This window comes from Talpa europaea, assembly GCF_964194135.1.
Source record: "Talpa europaea genome assembly, chromosome: 3".
NCBI classification, from domain to species: Eukaryota; Metazoa; Chordata; class Mammalia; order Eulipotyphla; family Talpidae; genus Talpa; species Talpa europaea.
Window position 1 is genome coordinate 36,718,782 of NC_140069.1, and position 26,550 is coordinate 36,745,331.

General features: G+C 34.2%; 1 protein-coding gene across 1 annotated transcript in view; it reads left to right on the forward strand.

Moving 5' to 3' along the window:
* The window catches only part of MMP16 (matrix metallopeptidase 16), a gene marked incomplete at both ends in the record, with an annotated part of 239,003 nt that overhangs the window by 109,977 nt on the left and 102,476 nt on the right, over positions 1 to 26,550 (forward strand). Inside the window, 3 exons of the mRNA XM_084229849.1 lie at positions 121 to 269; positions 9,517 to 9,639; positions 21,529 to 21,833. Coding sequence (XP_084085975.1) covers positions 121 to 269; positions 9,517 to 9,639; positions 21,529 to 21,833 — 577 coding nt within the window. The remainder of the gene's footprint in view (positions 1 to 120; positions 270 to 9,516; positions 9,640 to 21,528; positions 21,834 to 26,550) is intronic.

The following is a 26,550-nucleotide window of genomic DNA, read 5'->3' on the forward strand; positions in this document are numbered from 1 at the left end:
ATTAAATATTTAAATAGCATATGTCCTTGTAAGGGAAATTTAAAATTCTGCTATAGACCTAAATTAATTACCATGAAATTATCATAGCTGATCTAAACAGACCTGAACTTGTTTTTACAGGTTTGGTTACAAAAGTACGGCTACCTTCCACCGACTGACCCCAGAATGTCGGTGCTGCGCTCTGCAGAGACCATGCAGTCCGCTCTAGCTGCCATGCAGCAGTTCTACGGCATTAACATGACAGGAAAAGTGGACCGAAACACAATTGAGTAAGTAGTGACACCCACTCTCTTTTCTGGGGGCCTTGAGGACAGACTAAGTAGTCTGAAACACTTTAAATGAACTTCCCCAACTACTTCTCGCATGAATGTCTCTTTAGAATTTCACCTATTTTAATTCCACTCTGCTGAGATTCCATAAAAAATAAAACCCAAAGTCAAGTTTACTCACCCAAAGTTAGCAACGTATTTTCAAAATAGGAAAGAAAATATGAACAGTGAGACTCAAAGTAGATGTTCAGTTGAAGCCACTACAAATTAAGGGGCCATCAGTGCTGTGTGGCAGCCCCTCTTACAGCTGTGGAGCATAATGTGCTTTTGCTTCCCTGTTGAATGATGTCACATCAGAAGCTGCCAGTTGATCAAAGCAGAAATACTGATATGGAGGAAAATGGGAGACTATACAAATCAGGGGTTTGGGGGAAGGAGAGAAGAAGTAGGTATCAGAGACTCAGTTAACAGTTACTAGCCTCCCACTATTTTCTAAATATGTTAACTCAAACAGGATGTTTCACGCTAGAGTTTCTATTTTCAGTTTGTTAATAACAAAGAACTTCTGTTAATTCATTAATTGTATTGATTATATTCTGATTGATACATCGATTTTCTCCTTAATTATTCATCTAACCAAACCCCTCTTTTTCTGGGCACTTTTATCTGTAAAAGAGGCCTGCACAGAATCAGAAAACATAGTCTTTTCCTCAAAGGAATTTTGGTTAGTCATAGTTAACATTATTTTACCATAGGTCAGCTAAAGTTCTGTAACATTATGAAACAGCATTATTGTTTCTGGACTGCAAAGGAGAAAGTGATTAATTCTTTCAATGCGGGGAAAATTCATTTGTGTTTCTTGAGTTCTTTATACTCACAAAGTAAATCTATTTCATTGTTTAATTCTATCATCATTCATCAACTCTCCACAATAGAGAAAACAAGGATGTATTTTACTTTCTACCATTTCAAATAAAGAAATTGAATGTCAAAGACTAAGTGAAATCCAGAACTGTTTAGGCTACAGATCTTTTGAAGCTTAGTTGGGGAAATTTTTACTATATCATGCAGTGTGCCTCCAGAAACAACATGTTGTTATTTTATTTTTAAACCTTAAATACCTGAAAAACTTGGGCTCAGGCATATGCACTTAATTTTAACAAAGTAAGCTGATTTCATATATAAAATATTTTAAAAATTATATTTTGCCTTACAATACTCACAACATGATGTTAGTCATACAATTTCTATTTCATCAAGACAGGACAGCATATAATAAAACCTAGAAGATTAAACATCAAAGCATTTTGAAAAAATAAATTTATTACCTCTCCTAGCATTTTTAAGAGATACATAAATGATAACTGATGTATATGTGGTAAAACAGAATCAAGAATTGATTATAGGGCCTTCCTGGTGGCGCAGGAAGTTGAGCGCCGCACTGTGAAGCTGTCTGCAGCCTCTGCAGTGTGTGTTCAATCCCTGCCAGCAGGCGAGAATCCCACATGGTGAAGCAGAACTCTCCTGTCCCACCCGCTGCTCCCCTCAGCCGTGTGTTTCGTCAGTCTGCCTGTTCTGTTCCCCACTCTGTCTCTGGTGAATCCTCTCACCCTCCCACGCATCTGGCCTATACCCAGGTTCTTGTATAAAAATAAATAAATCTTAAAAAAAATTGATATAATACATTCTGTAAGAATTAGAAATTTGTTATCAATATTGGAAATAGAATTTTGACATTTTGGACCTGCTGCCCTCTGATTATTTCAATTTGCTTTTAATAATGTAATAGCAAATAGTCATCTTAATTCATAATAACCATTTGTCCTAAATATAGTTTTAAATTAATAAGCAGTAACCTTCAGCAAGTCCTGCATTTGGTTACTGCATAATACAACATTCCATTTAAATTATATTCTTTATCTCAATATTTCACAAAGTGTGCTGGACAGTTTTCTGGTCCTCTAATACAAAGCTGTTATTGGCTGGTTCATTTTCTTGGAAATTATGATACAATTTTTAAAATACAAATAAATTGAGAATTTAGGGAGCAGATTAATTTAGATCTACTTATTACTGGATATTAGAATTAAAGAGTCCTAGGGAAAGTGGCATCTGTATTTCCCCTGGTTTGGAGAATTTCTGCTGGTCATTGAAATCACTTAAAGTGGATAGGTTTGATTTTCTAAATTAGCTGGAAAAAGGTATTTGTTCATAGATAATGGAGGAGGAATGTGGGCAGGATTTATTTGGACCCTTTATATGGAAAGGGGTCTGAACAGATTGTTCTCTGGTAGGATCATGTGAAAAATGCAGAGGTGTAGGGTCTTTTTCTAGCATAGAGTGGCTCAGATTCTAGGCAGGAGAAATGTCAGTGCGTGGGAGTTTAAGTAGCATTTCTGTGAATTAAAGAGAAAAAGATCAACTGTATAGGCAGTCTTTTATTTAAAATCAATGTTGTTGTTTTCTTTTTATTTGGGGGACATGATGTTCCTTATCTGTTACAATTTTGTTCAGTTTTTTGGGGATTGGTAGGACATTTTTTCCTTAATATAGTGTTATGCCTAATATAGCTACTAGTTATTTCCAGTGAATCAAAAAGTCTCATTAAACCCTCATCGTCCCTTCGGAACCTTTGGAATGTGTGCTCTGTCCTCTAGGTCACTTTCATTTTAATTTGAACTATAAACCCTGTGGCTTCATTTGCCTCCTGACATTTTTGCCATTGATGTATGCCCAGTCTTGAGAGATCGTTGCTCAGGGTACTCAGTGCAATTGTCTGTTCTTTAGTAATCTCAAATGAATGTGTGGTAACAATCCATGCTGAAATTGCAATCTGTTATTTTACAGTCAAATTACAAGGTATGAGTTTTATCTAAACCTTATTACATAAAATATGGATTACAATTATAAATGTAAAATCGGTTCTCCATATTAAAATCATGTTGTAGGTTTCATTTTCAGATGCTATAAAATTTTATCTAATTTTAGACTCTCGTCAAGATCAATTGTTTTTAAATTGAATAATTATGTCTTCCTTTGGTAGACAGACATTTGGTGCATGCAATCTATAATTCTTGGATAATTAAAAGTAATGATGCCAATTATAATAATCCTATATTATGTTGAATAAATTAACAATTTTCAAGCAACAAATTTAGGTATTACCTTAAATGGCATATAATATTGCTTTTATGTTAATTAACTTCAGTTTGAGAGAGATAGTAATGAATATTTATCCCCCCACCCCAAGATGAGCTCATTATAATATGTTGCAAAGTTTCTTCTAAATTATGTTTGCTTGACTATTTTTTGTAAGCAATCTCAGTTAAATTTCTTAATAAATGGAATAATTGAAGTTATGAATAAAAAGGTTATATTTAGCAAGGAAAGGAAAAGATAGCAAAGCATTAATGAAAATGAGTTTAATATGTTTTTCTAATGTAACAGTATTTTTAAAATTTAGTTTATCTTATGTGTATGCACAGTGTTATGCACTGAAGCATGTTTGCTGAAATACTTTTAAGGTTATCTTTGTTCACTCTCTCCTCTTTCCATATGTGTGTGTGTGTGTTTATATTTATACACACATACATACATATTAGATGATCTGAGTAATCCTACTTCATTTATTCAAACCATGCCCAGAAATTTATCATAATGAAAATGTAAGACTAACTAAATAACTATTTTTCAAAGAATTCTTATGAAACTGTAGTAACATTTGAACTCTTACTTTGCAAATTGAAATATTTATTTGCTTATATCAAGAATTACATACTTTTTGCCTTAATTATTAGTATGTCCATTTTTTTTAAGATTTATTAATTTATGCACACAAGAGCTGGGGTGCAGACCAGAGGTACGGGGGTGGGGGTTGAGAGAGTTCACCAGAGACAGAGTGGGGAATAGAATCTAATGAAATACACTGCTGAGGGGAGCAGCAGTTGACACAGGAGAGGTCTGCTGCATCATGTGAGTAGCTCCCTGGCCAGGGATCAAACTCATGCTGCAGTGGCTGCCAATAGCTTCATAGTGCTGAGGCTTAACACCACCAGGGAACCCCCTGTTGGGGCTTTTATTCTTTGCAGTTCTTTTTATTTATTTCTGGATGTGCCAATGGTACTCAGACATGCTAACATAGGGTGGTTCAGTTATATATACACAGGCACTATATGATAAAATTCCAACTGTATGGTCTATCCACTATATCCTATTGAAATGCTTCCTTCCAACAGCCCCACATCAGGAGCACCTGAGGTGTGGGCTATAACTTGAAGGTATCTCTTGGAGTCAGGCAGGAAGTTAACCTATGTATTTGTCATCAATGCCCGAGTTAATTTTCTAAGTATTTTTTACCTAAGCAAATGGAAAGTTTCATATACAGTGATTCTTAGCATTACTGCAAATGTATTTAGAAGCCAGTAGCTACTTTATCTACATAAGACAGAGGATAGTGTATCTGTGGGTTCTTTATTGTCAAATACCAGAAATATCTCTGTATCGAATATTGAAATGCTTATTGTTAGCATACAAATAAAGGGAACTGAGACATGTTGGTTAATATGTTGATATCTATTTATTTTTAAGATTTATTTATTTATTTATAATTTATACAAGCACTGGGTACAGTCAGAGGTGCGGGAGGGTGAGAGAATTCACCAGAGCCAGAGTGGAGAGTAGAACAGGCAGAGTGATGAAGTACACTGCTGAGGGGAGCAGTGGGCAGCAGGAGAGGTCTGTGCGCCATGTGGGACCCTCACCAGGCAGCCTGGGATCGAACCGGCGCTGCAGAGGCTGCGGGCAGCTTTGCAGCCCAGCACTCAACTGCTGCGCCACCGGGGAGGCCCAATATGTTGATATCTGGATGCTACTGCTGCTTCTATTAATGCAATGATTTCCTGATAATTATAAAATAATATTTAATTTAAATTAATCATAATAGCAGTTGCTGCCAGGAACTATTTTAAGTGTGTCGCATACTTTACCTAATTTAATCCTCAATGATAATAACAATACTATTGTCACCATCTTGTACATAAGGAAACTGAGGAATAAAATGAAACAATAGCCTGACTAATGTCATATTAGTCAGTGAGTTAAAGTGCTCTGGGCCTCCCTTTTGGCCTAGTGGTTAAGTCTCAGTGCTGTACTGCTACGGCCAGAGTTCTATCCCTGGCCAGGGAACTAACCCACATATGGCACAGCAGACCTGTCCTATCTCTCCCACTGCTCCCCTCAGCAGTGTATTTAAGTAAATCTGCTTGTTCTGCTCCCCACTCTGTCTCTGGTGAGTCCTCTCATTTCCTTCACCTCTGGCCTACATCCCAGTTCTTCCATGCAAAAAATAAACTAATTAATTAAAAAATAATTTTAAAGTGCCCTGGGTTCTTGATTATTACAAAATCCCCTCCTTATAGCTTACCAATTCCTGCAGTGCCCATTCCCCATGGCATTGTTTCTTCTGGAACATCAACTTGAAATTCTTAGCAAATGTGTCAGTAAAGAAGCGGTACGAACATGTGAGCTATGTGTTGACCTGAAAAATTAGTATGTTGCAGTAATGATACTTTCACTAGAAAACATTGTCTGAAAATAACACACACACAAGTCAAACCCTGTTTGTTTCATGTGATATAGTTAGAACCTTTCATGAGACAATTTTATTTGTGCATGCAGAGTTTTGCACCCTTTTATGCAGGTGTATTTGGTATTTATCAAAATGATACCTGAATGCCGCTAGCATTTTGGTGCAAAATAAATTCATGTTCATCTAATGGCAACTACAAATGAATCCTTCTGCCCACTCTGCTTGAATAACATTAACATACCAATTTGCATTTAATATTAGACAACATTTTATTCATTGGTGAGTCCTGTTAAACCTTGACTATTCTCTATATCCATTATGAACTTTTAAAACAATATGAGAAAGAAGCTGGCTGCTTATGAAATTAATGAGTATTTTAAATGTTTGGAGTCATATAAAAAGCCTGAGATCAATTTATTTCAGGTATTATGTGTCATATTCAGTGTCATGATTTTCTTTATCAGATTTTTATGATTTTATATATTTTGATAAATGTACCTGCTAATATCTCTATGCTAGAATATTTGAATACAAATATTAGTGAGTTTAACAGAGAGTTTTCCATTTGATCAATACTCATTGAGAGTTCTTTGCATTAAAATACTAGTTAATATTAGATTATTCCTGTTTTTATGTTTGTCCTTACATTTAATTCATCTACTTTATGATTTACTTTTATATAAAAGTATTCACACAATGTCCATGCAATAACATTTTTTTTCAAGGCACAGAGGGAAAAAGGAGTTACAAAATCCTCAAAAGATAGGATAGTGGACATTAGTAGTCTCCAATAAGTGACATAAAGCAAATGGACTAAAATCTATTTTTTTAAAGATTTATTTACTTATACATACAAAAACTGGGGTATAAGTCAGAGGTTCAAGGGGTGAGAGGATTCACCACAGACAGAGTAGGGAACAGAACAAACAGATGTACTGAAATACACTGCTGAGGGGAGCAGTAGGTGTCTCTCAGCATAGAAATCTAATGTTAATCCCTAAAAATCCTGCTCTTTAGAAAATGAAATTCTTCACTGAGAAATCTTTCACTGGATTCAATGTATATATATTACTTAAAATGGAATTTATATCAAATTGATTAAACTTAACTAATTTATATTAAGCTTTTTCAATTACTGCCTTCATCTATTATTATTAAAATATTTTTTAAAAACACTTAAATATGGAATATAGATAAACAAAAACAGAGTCATGCAAAACCAAATGGAAAGCAAACCATGGAAATCCCACTGTAAAACTGAGGTAACCAGAAGCAGGGGGTGAAGGATGAAGAATAAAGATGGAAGGAGAGGAGACCCAATTACTATGTCAGGACTATGGGTGCCTTGGTGGCAGGTATCTAGTGGTAACATACACCTGAAGAGGTGGGATTCTGTATTTGTGAATTATATATACTGTGTTATAAACCAGTGTTTCCTGACTAAAATAATTGCAAAATTATTATCCTTCCAAGTTGTTTACTTAAATATTTTCCTTAGTTAAGTGTAAATGTAATCACCTCCCAAGCTAAGTATATTTATTCATATTTAATAATTATATTGTTTATTCTCCCAATACTTTTAGTGAGATGAGTAAGGATAAGTACCTGCCTTAGGAATATTGTAATTTTTTTTTAATTTTTTTTTAATAGAGTCATGTTTTATTTATTTATTTGTTTGTTTGTTCTGTTTATACATGCACTGGGTACAGTCAGAAGCGCGGGAGGGTGAGAGAATTCACCAGAGCCAGAGGGGGGAGCAGAGCAGGCAGAAGGACCAAAGTACACTGCTGAGGGGAGCAGCGGGCGGCAGGAGAGGTCTGCGCGCCATGTGGGACCCTCCTCTGGTGGCCGGGGAGCAGCCGGGGATTGAACCGGCGCCGCAGAGGCCGCGGGCAGCTTCGCAACCCAGCGTTCAACCGCTGCGCCACGGGGAGGCCCAGGAATATTGTAATTTTTGTTGAGAATATAATTAAGGAAATATATATAAAAGTTACTTAAATCATCCTAAAGCCACCATTAATGCTGAATATTTGCTAGCTAAATCTATAGCAATATATTATAAAATTTACCAATATATTATACCAATGTATTACCGATATGTTATAAAATATGATTTTTAATTTAAAAAATGCAGTGTCATTATCTATTCATTGAATAACTTTTATATGCCAGGGGTTGTACAAATTCCTGAAGTTATATAGCTCTCCTGCTCCTGGGTGTTTTACAGTCTAGTGAAATATCTCTCAAATTTAGTGGATTAGGTATGCCCAGGGTGTGTTAGTTAAATATAAAAGGTCTCCAGTTTCAACTTCAGAGAGTTCAGTTTCATAGGGGTGGATAGCCTCCTATGGAGTTAACATTTGTAAGACAAGTAGTTTGGTCTAGAGTCTTTAATAAAGGGAAAGGGAGATTTTCTGAAGCACTCAATGTGTTATACTCTAGGATGAATTTTGTTAATTCTGACAACTGCCTTGTCTACATTATTAGTGAAGGCAGAATAAAAGGGAGATTTTATCATGCTTACTAGAAAAGTGTCATCTTTCATAAAAAGTAAAAGTCATTATTTCATTGTTGCATGAAGTTCTTGTCTTTATGAAAGTTTATTAGCTGATTTATCTTTGTAACATGTAAACTATCACAATCATTTTCACAAATTGCACTTCTTTAGTCAATTATTTTTCATGTAAAGAATTAAGAAATTGTTAAGTATTTGGCAAAATAAAGCAAAAAGTGATTCTTTTCTCACTGTCTCTTATGCAGCATGTAGCAACATGGAAATTTTGATTTGGCTTTGTAATTGTGAAATTAAATGGGCTAGTGAACAGTGAAACCATTTTATCAGTCACTAAAGCAATACTCAAAATCATGAAAATTCTCCTTAAAAAAGAAACAAGACTATAGGGAAAACATGATAATGGTAAAATGCAACTCTCTAGAAAAGAAGTTAGAAACTGTACCTGTTATAAGTGTTAAGAATAAATCAAAGGCATTTTATTTTCTTAGTAAAAACACATTAAAATTTGTATGTGTGATGCTAGCCCTCATATTCAGGAAAAAAATCAATTTCTTAAACATTGAATTTAGCTTTTATTAAACATTCAAACCAAATGGCTGTTACTTGGAAATTAGGGAAGTGATCAAAATGAACAGAAGAAAAAAGTAGAAAAAGACATGTTATTTAAATGAAAATTTGCTTCTGTACTAGTAAGAAGAAAATAGCATATACCCTCTTGACTCATAGAATTTAAATAGATTTTTCTTTAATTGTAAATGTTAAAGCTGAAAGAGAACTTAGTGACAGTTTATTTTTTAATGTCATTTTATGAATGAGGCTAGGGATTAATTAATGTCTTGCCTAAGGTACATATTTTGTTAACAACAGATTCTAGGTAGTAGTTTGAGTACATCAGTCAACACTTAGCTCAAAATAAATTAGAGAAAAATTCTCTAAAGGATCTGAATTGTAAGCCAGTCTGTCTTGATCATTTAGGGAAAAAATATGCTTTCCATTTAAATTCAAATTTTAAGAAAATTGACAATATTCAAAATGTTTTCCTGTTTTCCATGTCACTATCATAGATTAATGTCTCAATTGATTACTTTTTGAAATTAATGATTAGGGTTGTTGGTACATAACTGGAAAATACTGTTTTTTTGCAGCTGGATGAAGAAGCCTCGATGTGGTGTACCTGACCAGACAAGAGGTAGCTCCAAATTTAATATTCGTCGAAAACGATATGCATTAACAGGACAGAAGTGGCAGCACAAACACATCACTTACAGGTATAACAACTAATGATGAATTACTGTTTTGTTTTGTTTTGTTTTGTTTTCATTTATTTTGACATGTTATGCACATTGACTGCATGGTAACTTATAGTGATACAATGTCAACACAAGCAACTTAAAACTATAATTAAGATAATAAACTGTCCATTTGGGAGCCTTATAGACACCCCTTACATACTTGGTCTTTTTTGTAAACTAGATCTTCCAATATCTTGAATGAATTCAATATTTTGAGAGACTTTCAGGTGAATATTCTAACACATTATGTTCTTTAATAGTATTGATAATCTATAAAATAATCAAATGATAAAGTATATAAATAATTAGCACTTAAAATGTTTTTGAATCTACTGTTTTTTGTGCATTAATTTAGTAACCTGCTACTTTACTAAACTGGTTTATTGTTTCAATTAGTTTTTCTGTGGCTATTTTAGGATTCTCTGTACATATTATCATATCATCTGCATATAATGATAGTTTCACTTCTTTCCCTATTTGGATTCCTTTTATGTCTTTCTCTTGCCTAATTGCCCTAACTAAAATTAGCAGCTAACCATAGAACTGAGGCATGCAGAAAAGGAGGGGGCAAGAGGGGGAGAAAAGCAGGAAGGATGAACACAAGGGAATATGGTGATGGTTCCCAGGCGATACAGTGGTGGGATAACAGGCATTCAGTGGTGGTAAGGAATGAATAAATAAATTTTAAAAAAAAATAAGCAATTTGGTTACTCATGCCAATTTGGTGACTAAGGCCCCCATGGTATCTACTACTACTATTACTACTACTGCTACTACTATCATTATTAATAAAACTCTCATATGCTGAAAAAATAATGTTTTTAAGTCTATTGCTTTAATATCAGTCCAAGTATTTCAATATCTTTTTTGCAACAATGCAAATGGATCATCCTTTCTTGTTTTGCCTTCAATAAAGTTTTCCTAAGGAATGCAAGTATCTTCCCATGTAGAGTGATCATTGGACTAGTGACTATGTTCACATTTATTCGCTGATACATTGAACAACCATTCAGAGTCCCTATTAGGATAAAAACAGTCCTAGAGTATAAGCAATAAGTGAAATATGGGGAGTCTATCTTATTGGAATTTAAGTTTGAAAGGATTGGCATGATAAAGAGAAGGAAAGCCAGGCCAAGTGCCTGACAGGCAGGAACTTTACTGTGCCCCCAGGCGAGGTTCACTGACCCCCTTCCCCTCCCTCCTTCCCCCAACTACACACACAGGGGTGGGAGAAGTCGCGCCTGTTGTGGAGGAGAAATGTCCTTATATAAGGTGAGGAAAGGTTAGGCAGCAAAACTGGTTATGTGGAACCGAAGTTGTTTTTTATTTGTTGGCGGTTTTTGGTTGATCGCTATCAGGTCCTGTTTGTGTCAGGTGGAGGCCTCTGGTTCCAGGAGCTGAGGCAAAGGTGGAATTCCCTTTGCAGTTTCAAGGCCTCTCCTTGTGCCTGTGGCTTGGGGCCCTCACCGGGCCCCCTGCACCAACTTACAAAGTTATGTCAAGAATTTGAATAGTCATATATATGTGATATGAAAGAGCAGGATACAAAATAAATATAACCCAGGGACTTCCAATCTGCTCTGGAAAATGAGAAAAGATCTCTCTAAAGAAATAGTTTCAACTAAAACCACAGAAAGAGAAAGATCTTAAACCAACGGGAAGAAGAAGATACTTTGGGAAAAGGGTAGGATGTCAGAAACCATCTCTATTAGATTACATGACTAGAAAGAAGATAGAAATTAATAATTCTTATTCTTTTTATAAATTAATCCTTTGTGAATCTTTAAAGATAAATGCATTGATTTTTTTTTTTTTTTTTTGTGGGACCCTCCCCGGCGGCCAGGGATCGAACTGGCGCTGCAGAGGCTGTGGGCAGCCTCGCAACCCAGTGCTTGACCGCTGCACCACCATGGGAGGCCCGTATTGATTTTCTATATGGACATCTGAAATATGCCATCTGAACTTTTTTTTGCATATTTTGGGAACAATTTTCAGCATTATTTTGCACTTCAATGATTATCCTCCCAAATCATATGTTCCTAAATATTTCTGTTATGCAACTTATATCAGTTATTTTTGTAGATAATAGAAATCAAAGACAAAGCAATTTTGGACCAAACCCATAAAGTTTTTGTTCACAATCACATTTGTTTACTAGGGTTTTTATTTAACAGACTTGTTTTGTCATCGTTGTGATCCACACTTCAAAATAATACTATAAAATATTATGTCAACAAATTAATATAAATAATAATATTTGGATTTTCCTAATAAATGAAATTTCCATGTCTCTTGGTCAGTGAGCCCTCTTTCTATAAGTGCATTCATGATCAATAATGCTTAAGAGCAGAAAAATTAGATAGTATATATAGGCGTTGATAAAGAATTATAGCCAAATGGCAGAAAAAATTTCATAAACTAGCCTTCTGATTGAGCTAAAACTTGTCTGAGAAAGCTTGGTGTATTAAATGAAAGAAATTAAAATATATCTTGAGTTGAAACAGAAGGAAATCAATAAACGCCAAGAGTTAAGCAAAATCAGGAAACCTGAAGGTGTGTGAGCATGCAGGTCATATTAGAGATAGTGAGCTAATAGAGAATATTGAAACTAATAGGGAATATTAAAGAAGAAACATCATATGATCACCTTAATAGAGACAGAAAAATGTTCAAGGAAATCTATTATCCATATTTGATAAGTGGGAATCAAAGGAAACATTTCCATCATTAAAAAATGGCATCTATAGATTTCAAAACTACAGCTTCATTATATAATTCACATAAAATAAATGTGAGGTGTTGGGGAATATCCTTAAGGAGCAATAACAAAAGGAAATAACTGGTACATTGCAAAGCTACTTCTAGTGTTAACAAAATTTAAAAATATAGGAATAAAACCATCATCTTTATGATATCATAGTTTATTTTTTCTATATAGAAAACCTAGAATAAGCTCTAGATAACTGTTTTAGAAACAATAAAAGAATGTTATCAGCTTTTAAAAAAATATTTTATTTTTAGAGTAATTTTACTTTCACAGAGAAGTTGAGCATATAATAATAGTTCTCATATACCCACCAACCTTATCCCACCCCTCACATATAGTTTCTACTCTGATTAAGATCTTGCTTTAGTGTGGTGTATTTGTTACAATTAGTGAGCCAATATAATTATGCTATTACTAAAATCCATAGTTTATACTAGAACTCAATGTAGCATTTGTGGTACAGTTTTATGGATTTTGACAAATGTAAATTGTCATGTAATTGTTAGGGGGAAAAGGAGGTCCTAAAACTAATTCCATACAGGCTTTGTGGACTCCACCCCCACCCCAGGCCAAAGCCAAAGACACTGGGAACTCCAAATCCCATCACCACCAAAGGGAAGGTGGCTGGGACCTGAGGGTGGGGTTTAGCAGCCAAGTTGGTATAAAGGCAGACAGGTGGGCTTTGGGGGGTCCCCCATTTTGGCTCTGAGAGTGACTTTGGGTTTCCAGGTCGGCGGATTGGGTAGGACGCATTAAAGACTTTATTTCCCTATTTTCTCCCTGAGTTGTACATTTCCTCAATTCCCTTTCCCTTGTAAATAAACCTTTTATTAACTTTTTGTGTGTGCCTGTAGTGGAGTATTAATAAGTCCCTTTTAAGCGCGTGGGTGAGGACCCACAGCCAGGCAACCCGTTCAATATCGGGGCTGCTCTACAACATATCCACCATTACAGTGTTGAGCAAAATAATTGTAATGTCCTAAATATCTGGTGTTATATTTATTCAACCCTCTTCTCCCCTCAAACTTCTAATTGTTTTAATGTCTCTATAGTTTTACCTTTTCTAAACTGTCAAGTATTGCTATTTGGAACCATATAGCATGTAACTTTTCCAGACATTCTTTCTCAAGCAGTAATGCACATATTCTGTTCTTCCATGTCTTTTAATGATATGATAGGTCACTTCTATTTATTACTGAATACTTATTCTCTGTATGGATGTACCACAGTTACTTACTGAATACTTCTCCTTTGCTTTCAATTTTGGACAATTTTCAATAAGGCCGGTATGAACATTTGTGAGCAGGTTTTTGTGTGGGCATACATTTTCAACTCATTTAAATAAATACCTACGAGTGTGATTGCTGATCATTTGGTAAGACTATGCTGAGCTTTGTAAGAAACTGCCAAACTGTCTTCAAAGTGGCACTGTCATTTTGTTTTACCCTCAGCAATAAATGAGAGTTCCCATTGCCACACATCCTCACAAGCATTTGGTGGTTTGAGTGTTCTGGTATAGCCATTTTACTAGGTGTGTGGTAGTGATGGAGGACAAGAATAGGAAAAAAAACTGAAAAGGAGGTGTGCCACAAGACCAAAAATCTGACTCACAAGGAGGTGGGGGTAGAAGAGATTAGCATAGCCACTGACACAGCTATGGAAACTAAGATCCTTAGGCACAGACCACACAGTTGGGAAACTAGTATCCTTAGGCACAGACTATGATCCTTAGGTGCAGATGCCTAGATTACAAAACATAACATCCAAGCAGGTCAGGTATCAGGCTGCTGTCTAGAGCACAGGCCCAAGGGTAAAGAGATTGGAGATTGAGCCCATTGTGGAATCTCCAGTTCCTTTCAGATTCTGCATAGTTATCCAAAATTAGCTCACAAGGAGTGAGCCCCTCCCAAACAGAAGACTATATCAATGCAGTCTCTGCACCGACCTGGGGAAGCACTCTCACTGCCCACCTGTGCCTATGCAGGTGCCTCTCTCCCTCTGCAGGGCAGCAGCTTCCTGCCTGCCCTTGACCTGTCAAGGCCGCCCATCTGCAACTATGCAGGCCTCTCTTAGCAAACCTGTTCCTTCTGGGGCAGCTTTTCTTGCCGGCTTGTGTCTATGCAAATGTCTTTAACTGTTTTTTCCCTTCCCTAATAAACCTGCCCTTTAAATATAACTAATGAACCTGTCTCGTGGAGAAACTTGCTTGGGGAACTTGCCACTTGTCACTGAAACGGGAGCTCTGGGGAAACCTTTCCCAGACTGAACCCAAGGACCCTACACTCCAAACCCACAGACTCCAAAAACGACAACAGTAGTATCTCTTATTGTTTTAATTTGCAATTCCCTAATAATGTATGATGCTGAATATCTTTTCATATGCTTATTTGTATTCTTTATATCTTTGATGAGATGTCTGTTCATATCTTTTGGCCAAAGAAGAATGAAGTATTCTTTAATATCAATTAGGTCAAATTGGCTATTGGTTATGGTGCTCCCTTTGTCTCTCTAAATTGTGTTTTATCTTGTTTTTTTACCATGTGTTTAATTGTTCTTGAAAGTTAGACATGATGTATTAGGTAATAGGAATTAAAGTAATAGGTCTTGAGTGTGAGGTTCTATATTTACCTGGTTAGGAGTTTGACTGTGTTTACTGTTTCCTAAAGTGAAGATGTTGGAGGCTTCAATTTCCTCTAGTGTCCTTTGGCTCCCCTGTTGTATTTAAGTATCCTTAGAAGCTCCTCGTAAGTATATTTCTACCTTGCAGCTTTCTCATTTGTAATCCCTATTGGTGTGTATGAGTTATTACAGGAGGGAAGCAATCTATAATTCCATTACAAAATTTCAGTTTTTTTAAGTAGGCTACACTTTCTGGCCTTGAATTTCAGAACAGTATCTTAGCCTTGGCCCTTTCTCCCCCCACCCCTCTTCACCCCCTCCCTTATATGTGACAGGAAGCCTAGGGGACAGAATTGTCTGATTGTCTTTCACCTAGAAGGCTCTAGTAAAATAGTTTTTCTTTGAAGCATTTGTTAGGGAAAACAGATGCTCTGGGTACATTTCAAAATTGTTGCTTTTCTCTTCTCTACCTGGAAGAAGGGGATTTTTCCGGTGTCTTTACTCTGAGAACCAGATAGGATTCCTGGAGGTAAAACTCAGGAATGTGCGGAGATTCTCCCCCTGAGGCTGGCTTCTAAAGGTTTTTAAATCTCAAACTAGTCCAAGCTCCTGTTTAAATGTTCTTACCAGTATCTTGGATTCAAGGACTTTTGCTCATGATAAGCTGTGATTCTTGGTATTCATCTATCTCTCCAATTTTATGGTGGCAGTTAGCCCTGTGGCTATAAATCTTTCATGTAACCTAGAAGAATTCATTTTCAGTTTGCTCACATTTTTTTCTGCTGTGAGTTGGAGAGTGATGATTTCAAGCTCTTTACATGTTGTAGCAGAAGCTTGAAGAGTCTATAACCAGCTTTTAAATATATAATGAATATAAAAAATACACATATACAGATTATAATTTTTATATATGTACCATGTAAAATAGACAGAAAAATATGAGTATCTAGGTAAGCCCTTCTATTAAGAGATAATAAGATTGAGAATAAATTAGAGATGTATTTTGCACTTAATAGAAAAAGTCAGTATAGTGAAAGCTTAAATTTTTCACAAATTCAATGCAATTCTAATGCAAATACCAACAAGATATTTTTGTATTATTTAACAAACTAATTCAAAATCAATGAGAAATAGTGATAGCTACTGGGCCTCCCAGGTGGCGCAAGGGTTTAAGTCAGCACTATGAAGCTATCCACCACCACTGGAGCCGGAGTTCATTCCTCTGCCAGGGATCTACCCACATGGTGCAGCAGACCTCTCCTGTTTTGCCCACTGCTCTTCTCAGCAGTATATTTCAGTCAATTTACCTATTCTGTTCCCCACTCTGTCTCTGGTGAGTTCTCTCACCCCCCACATCTCTGGCCTGTACCCCAGTTCTTGTATGCATAAATAAATAAATCTTTAAAAAAAATAGTGATAGCTCCAAGATTAGTGAAAATGTTCTCAACTTTGAGATAAATAGCCCAGAGATGGAAACTCCAGTAGCACAGATAAGAAATCAAGAACTAGATCTATATGCATATATAAAAAAAATGATTACTGCTTAGAAAGCCTTTTAGATCAGCAGGAAAAGGTGGGTGTTTTACTGTGACAATTGACTCTCCATGTGGAAAACAAATTTAATTCTTTCCTTGTACCATATGAAAAAAACAACACTAATTTAGTATTAAAGTTTATAATCACTTTTAGAACTATAAAGCCTGTACACCTCTGTATATTGATATTTATTGTTTTCATTTCATTTTTATGACCTGATTGCACAAATTTTGACAGCATTCTTTGTATCTTTAGGAATTGATACACTGTTTATTAAAAAAAAAGACCAAAGAAAGAAAAAGAAACTGTTAAGAGTCAGAACTCTTTCAGTCTTGTTCAGAACTGATCATAATTTCACTTATACTGTGTCTCTACACTGCCAATTGTCTCAGCCAGTTTTAAATAGTCAAATAATTAGGTGTCTTTGCCTGTAAACTTGCAGGTTATTGAGGCATATATGTGACGAAAAGTCCTATTTTGGGTTAATGAAGGATCTGTGTCTGAATCCTGGCTCTGATTTTTGCTACTCCTAAAACTAGGACTAAGTTATTTAATCTTCTAGGTCTCAGTTTTCCCATTTGCAGAGTGAGTATCTAACAATACCTGCTTCATAAAGCTTGGGGGAGAACTTTAAGTAAAATAACAGGAAAAAATAAATGGAGCACACTGCTTGAAATATAGTGTTTAATAAAGGAAAACTATCTTTTTTAGTCCTTTTAATTTGCCATAAATTGTTGAGAATAATTTAATTTTAATAAGATTGTAGAAAGTTTGAAGTGAGAGCTAAGGACATTATTACATTTTATGTTAATGTATGTAAGGTGTCAACAAGTTGCCTGTATATAGTCTAAGCATCTGTGACTACTGTTCTTGTTAACACTTAGAGAAATAAATACAAAATCTCACACACACACACACACACTCTCTCTCTCTCTCTCTCTCTCTCTCTCTCTCTCTCTCTCTCTCTCTCTCTCTCTCTCTCTCGAAAAGGATAACAAACAGGATTGTTTGAAGGAGCTAGAAACCAGGCTTTATTTTATTGTAAGTTCATTATGAATCAACAGTATAGTATGGTTCAAAATAAGCAGATTAGTCTGGTAGAAAGCAAAGTGTCCAAAGCAGTGATGATGCTATTTTTTTTTTCTTTATTTCCCGAATTCTTGTCTGATGTATCCTTTTCTCTTCAAACAACTATGTTTCGAGTTACTGCTTAATAAATTAATGTACAACTCTAAAAAAGAAATCAAATTGCTAAGGGACTTGAGAGCAGGATGCATATAGGAGAGCTTGGATTAGAGCCATGATTTTTCAATCTGATGGAAAGAATGTTTCAGAAAGAAATTTCCAGTTATTCTCAAATACTGACCATTTATTGAAAGATTTGGAAGTTAGATTATCTAATTTTAGATCTCTTCCCATTCTTCAAATGCAGGATGGAAGGAACTCCCTTAATGAATCCATTTAAAGGGGATGTCTAGGTCTTCCACCTCTAGGCTTCATGCCTAGAAATGGGAATTTGCAAGGTAGTACCAGAGAATCATTTAAATATTTTTAGAAATGCGTAGAATTTTGCTGATGCATAGTTTTACTTGTTGATACTAATAATAAGTACTGGTGGCTATTCATCTCTTTACTTGAAACTTTGTGATCAATTTCCCCTTGGCAGTTTGCTTCTGGAATCATTAGGTGCTATCAATTCAAAGATTATTGAGTAGCATCATGTGGCAGCATTGGCAACAGACAGATGATTTAGGCAAAGCCCCTGCTTTAAGGAGAATACAGTCTAGTACAGGAAACAGGAATATAGGTGAATAATTTTGTAAAATAGTATTTTGTTGGTGTCAGCAAGGTATTAGACCATGCAGAAATTTCATTGCATCAGAGAATATACCTATATTATGTGTCCAAAACCTCTAGAGTACCTGCTATATAATAGACCCTCAATAAATAGCTGTTGAATAAAGTAATGAATTCTTAGCAGACTTAGGCTAAACTTTTCTTAAGATATTAGTAAGTGTATAATGAGAAACATAGCATCAAATATCATTATTTCCCAAATTTGATGAATATTGAATAAAATAGACTTTTTCTATAAAATCTAAGCTCATTTTAGCTAGATGCCAAAGTACTCAGTTCTTTTTTCTTAATTTCAAAATAAGAGATAAAACAATACCTTAACTTTCGAAAAGACGTACTACTTGATCAAAATTTTAAGGAGAAATAATTATTAAAATGAAAAAATGTTGAAAAATAAGTTGATATGGATCCCATTTTCTTAAAACTGAGGATCCCAAATTTACACAGTAGTACTAGTATTGTGTAACAATTAATATGTCCCTTAAGTAAGAAATTGGAATTTACTTGATTTGAAAGTTTTAAATCCTTTTGAAGTGGTCTTATTTCACATTTCCTATAACTTCTTCTCAAATGAATAAATGTTCGATTTTTTTATATTTCACATTAGTCTTTTTGTAGAACTAATGAGGCAAAATCATTCCTATAGCACCACTAAGAAAGAAAACACACACACATTCGCCAGGACAATTTTGTTAGTAAAAGTTGCTTCTCCTTAAAATTTACTGTTTCACCAAATGTCAACGCTGTCACACTCTTTAAAATTACCCAAGAAATAGTGTTGTAAACTCAACATCTCTTTTATCATTGAAAAATTTATGTACTTCCATTGAGAGTTATAAAACGGAGTACTAGCTTCTCTTCTCTTATCTTACACAATTCCAGATATCAAAATATTTTAATTTTTGTTCTTTGAATATAATAGGGAGTACTCTAACATTGAGGAAGATTTATGACATACGAAAATTAGGGAAGGTGAATATTCTACTAATAACATGTAGAATTGTTATTAAATGAATTGATATTGATTCAGTGAGGTTAAAATGAGAGAATATTGATTTTACAAAATTACCTTGTAAGTCAATTGACATAACTTGCCAAAAATCCCAGTTGTTCTGATGTGAAGAGATTGTAATAATTCCACTTTGTTGATTGTATTATGTGGGGTTTGTGAGGTGTAGTCATTAAAGACATTTATTGTTTCAAAATTCCAAAATTTACTAAAATGAAAGTTTAAATGAATTTGAAGTTCAAAAATAAAACTAATTACCCATTAAAATGAGTTTGTTCTTTATAACTATGCTATTTACAAAAAGAAAATACAAAGTCAAAACTTCTTAAAATTAAATTACTTCTATTTTTTAACATGACCACCACTTAATTCCTTTTATAGTATCATCTTTAGTTTTTCAAAGATATTATTAATAATCTTGTGCATCAAGTATTAGAATTGCTAAGAATAACAGTCTGATTTTACTCTTACTGTACCATATTTTTCTCTGTGCCCTTATTTTACTCTTTACTAAAGAGGAACTGCATCTGTTACAGGCATGAAATATTCTATATTAGTTTTTGTTTGCACCTGGTTCAAAACTCTAGTTCTTTGAAGCACTCTCATGTGGTTTTATTTATTAATGGTATCACAAATAATGTAGTTTAAGCATATTTTGGAAGTTAAACAGTACACAGTTTTGAAAAACACTGTGATGTATTTTCAGATGCAAATGGTATTCAAACATTTGTAATTCTTTTTGATATGATATTGCTTTATTTTTCTAGAACTGTTTTTCTTTTATTCGTATACTAATATGACTTCATTTATTTTCTCTTTTGTAAGATTCTCCTTTATTGGAAAACAAAATAATGCCTTCATTTTACATTGACTCTGTCACCAATTTCCATTACAATACCCTCAGAACACAGTGTCACCACTGATACAAATTCTTCATATTTCCATGATTAACACTCTAGTTCATGTCTCTATATAACTTTGCTTGAACATCTGATTTGTTTTTATTGCTCCCATTCTTGTCCCTTTATTGATTTTTTATCAAAAACAATAATCTTTGTAAACTGCAATAAAACCAGGATTCTTTCCTATTTCAAAGTGTCCAGTGGTTTCCTTTCACAGACTATAACCTACTCCTTGTTGATTTTCTCTCATATTACCTCACTATCCTGAGTGTTCATTTTGCAACAATTCGCATTGGAGTCCCATTATTTAAATAGGCCAGGTTTACTGTTCTGCTCATTATTATTTTTATTTATCATTATCTTTTCACTAAAATGGCATAAACTACTACTACCACAACATAGAATGCCTATGTATATTTGTTTCATTTGTGTTTTATTTAGGGAAAAAAAGAAAAAGAGGTGAAAAAGAAATATCTGATTAGTGCTAAATTGAGAAAAATATTTATAATTTTATCCATCTGTTTTCAGCATCAAGTCAAAAAATGAAAAACATTCAGATTACCTCCTTAAGTTCGTAATTGCTAAATCTTAGTATTAAAAAGTTATTTGCTCATATTACTATTTTAACTAGAAAGAATTAAGTATATAGTAAGAAAAAACTAGAGCTTCAGAAATTATAATTAATCTTTTCTTTAAAATTCTAAGAAATAACTTTATGCCTACTGAATTGGTTTTTATAGATAAGGACATAAAAGCATTGTTTAGAAATAATATGTCTGCAAACAATGGTGTACCACTAAAAGTAATTATAACCAGAAGGAAATCGAAATTTTTAGTTTAGTTCAAAGCTGCTGTGCCTGTTTGATCATTGACAAAGCGCCTTCCTTTTGTTGTCCAAGAGGCAAAATGATTAATCGATCTAATTACTTCACTGTTGCCCATTCTATAGAGAAGATCTCATTTATAGCCTTGTTAAATGAATACTGCACTGCTGAAAATTAAATAACCCCAGCATAGTGTAATCTATCTATAGAGACATAAAGAATTAATTTATTTCCTATCTAATATTAAGATTATTTTTCTACTAGCATACTCAACTGAACAGATCAAAATCTATAATAAACCAGATTAGATGTAATAAAGTCATACTGATTATTCTTCTTTCTAAATTTCAGTATAAAGAACGTAACTCCAAAAGTAGGAGATCCTGAAACACGTAAAGCTATTCGCCGTGCCTTTGATGTGTGGCAGAATGTAACTCCTCTGACATTTGAAGAAGTTCCCTACAGTGAATTAGAAAATGGAAAACGGGATGTGGATATAACCATCATTTTTGCATCTGGTTTCCATGGAGACAGTTCTCCCTTTGATGGAGAGGGAGGATTTTTGGCACATGCCTATTTCCCTGGACCAGGAATTGGGGGAGATACTCATTTTGACTCTGATGAGCCATGGACACTAGGAAATCCTAATCATGATGGTGAGTGTATAGTTTCTTTCATCATAAATAATTCTTTTTATTTTTGGAATATTCAAGTAGTTTGCTAACTTATGAACTTAAGGTACAATTCTATATTGCTTTTAAAATTGTAAAACAGTATATGATACTTTCAATAACATTTTAGAACAAGAAGTTTTATGAGAAATTAGATAATAGCTTTTTGTGTGGTCTTTTGATTAAAGATTAGAATTTTATTGCTATACTCTATAAATACTCTGGTGAATTTTGTTTTCAACATCTCTTAAAATATTCCATAGTCAATATTTGTTATGGGACATGCATCAGACAAATTCTGCTATTTTTTTTCTATATTTTTCCGTTTTCCATTTGAAACTTAATCCTGGTTGACATTTGTGGTGTGGCTTCTAGTATATCTTTTCTGTGTTATTTTCTATTATCACCTTTCTAGTTTGTAAAATTTTGCCCCTTCTCTTTTTGCTTTTATCTATTTGCAGTTTCCCAATCTGATAGAACTACATAGCTTATTATTTTTGCAATATATCTTTTTTTATTAGTATAAACCACTTTCTTGAAAGTCTAGTCAAACACATCTGTTTTCTAATCCCTATAAATATATTGAAATGCAAAAATAATGCAAAAATAAAAAACTCAATAGCTAGGAGAATAATCACTTGATATAAGATGTGTTTCTTCCTTAACAACAACCCGTATTTCAATTTATATTTAAAATATATTCATGGATGCTAAGATATTTAAGGTATAAATTCTTAAACAGCTATCTACCCCATGCATATGTTCAAGACAAATATTTTTCTTCCTCACTGTTGAAGAATGTTGTTGAAAATATAAGCATGCATTGTTTTAAAGGCAACTAATCAGCTAATAAAACTCTTAATTCCTCCTGATGGGTTAAGCCCAGCCATCAAATTAAGCTTTGTTAGTTCATTAGAAGGTTTAGGTAGATGGATTAATGTAATAGCCTTGCATTTTCAGAACACACTGGGTTCAAGGACATTACAGACAGAATGAATTAGGTTGAGTTTTACTTAAGATAACATCAATATCCAAAGAATGAAAATATAATGAATAATTGTCCATGCTATCAAAAATAAAATATCTATAATGAACAAAATTTTTTGAATTATAATTATAGGCATATTAACTATAATATTAAATTATTATTTCATTTTTAAGAACTTATTTGGGGGCAAATCACAGATATGTTGGGAGATTTTTCCTAGAGTGGAAAAAACTTAGGTATCAAACAGACCTACATTCAATTCCTGGCTAACTGATCATTGGCCCAAGAGACCTCTAATGTGACACATGCTTTTTTACACTCTATTTTGTATTGCAGGGCTGGGGGTATTGGAAATAGAAGTACTTTCTATTCAAGCATGTTTAACTTAGTCTTTACCTGTGCATTGAATAATAAAATATCAAGAAATGACCTTTAGCCTACACCAGTTTGATAAATGATTTGTTTAAAATAAAATGTGTTTGTTTTTATCAAAATCACACGAGCGTTCTAAAGAAGTAGTTTAGAATTCTTCAAGTCAATTGTTACATTACTTTAAATAATGGAAGGAATGTTTGCAATCTAAGTGATTGAGAAGAGTGGCACTTTTAATGGTAGAATTTTGCTAACATAGCCAAAACTGCACTAGATTTCTGGGAAACATTTCCTTCTAAAATTTTGAACAGAGAAAGTTATATTTTATCCCAATAATAGATCTAAGTGTCAACACTACTTTATCTGTAGCTTTGAAGATTTGTTTTGTTTTGTTTTTTGTTTCTTTTTAAATTTATTTATTTATTTATTTATTTATACAAGCACTGGGTTCAGTCAGAAGCGCGGGAGGGTGAGAGGATTCACCAGAGCCAGAGCGGGAACAGAACAGGCAGACTGATGAAATACACTGCTGAGGGGAGCAGCGGGCCAGACAGAAGAGGTCTATCTAGCCATGTGGGACCCTTGCCAGCAGCCGGGGATCGAACCAGCGCTGCAGAGCTGCAGGCAGCTTCGCAGCCCAGCGCTCAACAACTGCGCCACCAGGGGAGGCCCTGAAGGTTTGTTAATTTAACTTTGTGGCCTCATCACTTTAAAAAATTATTTTGAAATCCCATGTGAAAGGGATGGTGGCTAGCAAACGACCTGAATTTTGCCTTAAAATATTGAAATACTCAAGAAAGCCACACATTTCCTTTAGCTGTATCTTTTTCTATTAGCTGTTTTTTAAGGCATTGACCAATACTTTTTGAAAATAAATGTTTCAAGAAAAAGTCTATGGGGCATTTGACGACATAGAAAATGTAAATGTGATTTGAGTGTGATCATTGTAAATGCATATGTATTTTGTGTTTAAGAAATTTTCCAAGGCGTATATGTAGAAAAGTATTAAGGAATAGATCATATGAGTATATAACCAAGTCAGTGGAGTTTTGATTCAGATCATGTATTAATACATTTGAATGACTCTTAATTTACTCTGGGGGAATATATATATTTTTTTTTTTGCATGTAGTCATACTATTAAAAACCACAAACAATCATGTAATATTTAGTGTTTCATTTGGAGGAAAATATTTCTTTACTCAAATAATAGTTTTCCTTTTGAGTTAGCTTAAAGGAAATAATTCAGAAAAATAATAGTGTTTCAGAATTGCAGGGATTAAGGATATGTTAACTGGCTGTTCAAGATGTAATACCATAAAGATTTACTGCTTAATTGAAATTCAAACTTTTAACTAGCAACAGCAGGGCAGCTAGGGCAGTGTCATGCTGAAGTATTGATCTTTTATCAAAAGAACAGCCTCTAGCTTTGCTTGTGGTACTGGGGAGTGGTGGGGAGAATTAATGCGTTTGTACATCCTAAATTCTAACTGTATATAAAATTGTCTTTTTGTATTACAAGGCACAATTCTGACATCTTCATTGATAAATGTTTCCTTTTTTTTTTTTTTTTTAATCAAGTGCTTAAATGCCCTCTGGCTTGCTTACCTGAAATTTTTTTCTTTTTCTCAAATTCACTGCTCTTAAGCACCTAGAAAACAGAGCAGCTTGATAATTTAGCAACATGCAAATGAAAGAGCCTCTTCATAAGTACTCAGCTCATTTTCCACAGCATATTGCTCAGCTAATGAAGGCAATTTGAATTTTGTCTACCTCAAAAGAGATAAACAATGTCTTAAACTGCCAGTAACCCTTAATTCATTGTTATCCACTTTTCTATCAATTTGCTTATAGTCATGATACTTTTTGAAGACTCAAGTTAAAGTCCATTATGTAAATTATACTATCGTTATATTAAAATAAATAGACACAATATGTAACCTTAAAAAAATGCCATTTTATTTTTCAAGAGTTTTTGTATTTTCTTTCATGTAGTGGATAAACAAAACAGTACATAGGAAATGTAAATAGAAAATGTTGCTGCAATGTAGTTTTGGAAAGTATGCATTGTGTCAATGTGAGTTGGGATATTTGACTAGCAAAATAGTAGGAGTCATTTTGAGCATCATTATCATACTGTTTTCCTTGGATTCAGTACATCATTTAAATGGCACTATCAATGTAAACATAAACTTATCACAAAGATCCTTTCTATTTAGATAATTATCTACCACAGTAATAGGATTTCAATTTGATAATCTGCAAGCAAAAAGGTTATCTATTAAAATCATATATCAAACTATGACAGAAAAATATCTGGAGACATATATTATCTTGTAGTTGCAATTTTATTAACATAAAGAATTCATTGCATTGACTCTGTTGTCAGAAAGACCAGTCAGATGGTGATCAAGGCTGTTGTGATGATCTGTCCAAAAACCAGGGAGAGAGAAATGATGATAACAATTTCATTAGAGACATCAAAACCCTAAATCTATTACATTCTTCTAATGGTTAATTTTATGTGTCAACTTGACTGGCCTAGATTGGTGGTAAATATTGTTTCTGAATGTGTCTGTGAGGTGTTCTGGAAAAGAATCCCATTTGAATAAATAGATTCTGTAAAGAAGATCTTTCCTTCCCATTGTGGGTATCAGGGCATTATCCGTACATCGAGGCCTAGACAAAAGACAAAGGAAAGGAAATTTATGTCTTTCTTCTTGAGCCAGAACATCATCTTTTCCCTCCTCTCAGACAGAGCTCCTGGCTCTTTGGGCTCCAGGACAAACACCAGTACACTCTCCAGTTCTTAAGCTGTTGGACTTGTCAAATCTTTCTTGTTTATATATGTTTATTCTATTTGTTTTGTTTCTCTGGAGAATCCTGACTAACATACTCATTAAATATCAACTAGTCAAATTCTACATCCAGGTTCACACATACTTTGAATAAAATAGTTGAGTTAAATACCTTCATGATGTAATGCTTGAGGCAGTATACATGATTTATACTGATCAGAGAAAGTTAATAATTTCTTCTTTTCTTCTTTCTTTTCTTTCTTTCTTTCTTTCTTTCTTTCTTTCTTTCTTCTTTCTTTCTTTCTTCTTTCTTTCTTTCTTTCTTTCTTTCTTTCTTTCTTTCTTTCTCTCTCTCTCTCCTCTCTCTCTCTCTTTCTTTCTTTCTCTCTCTCTCTCTCTCTCTCTCTCTTCTTCTTTCTTTCTCTTTCTTTCTTTCTTCTCTCTCTCTCTCTCTTCTCTCTCTCTCTTTCTTCTCTCTCTCTCTCTCTCTTCTCTCTCCTCTCTCTCTTTCTTTTCTTTTTCTCTCTCTCTCTCTTCTTCTGGG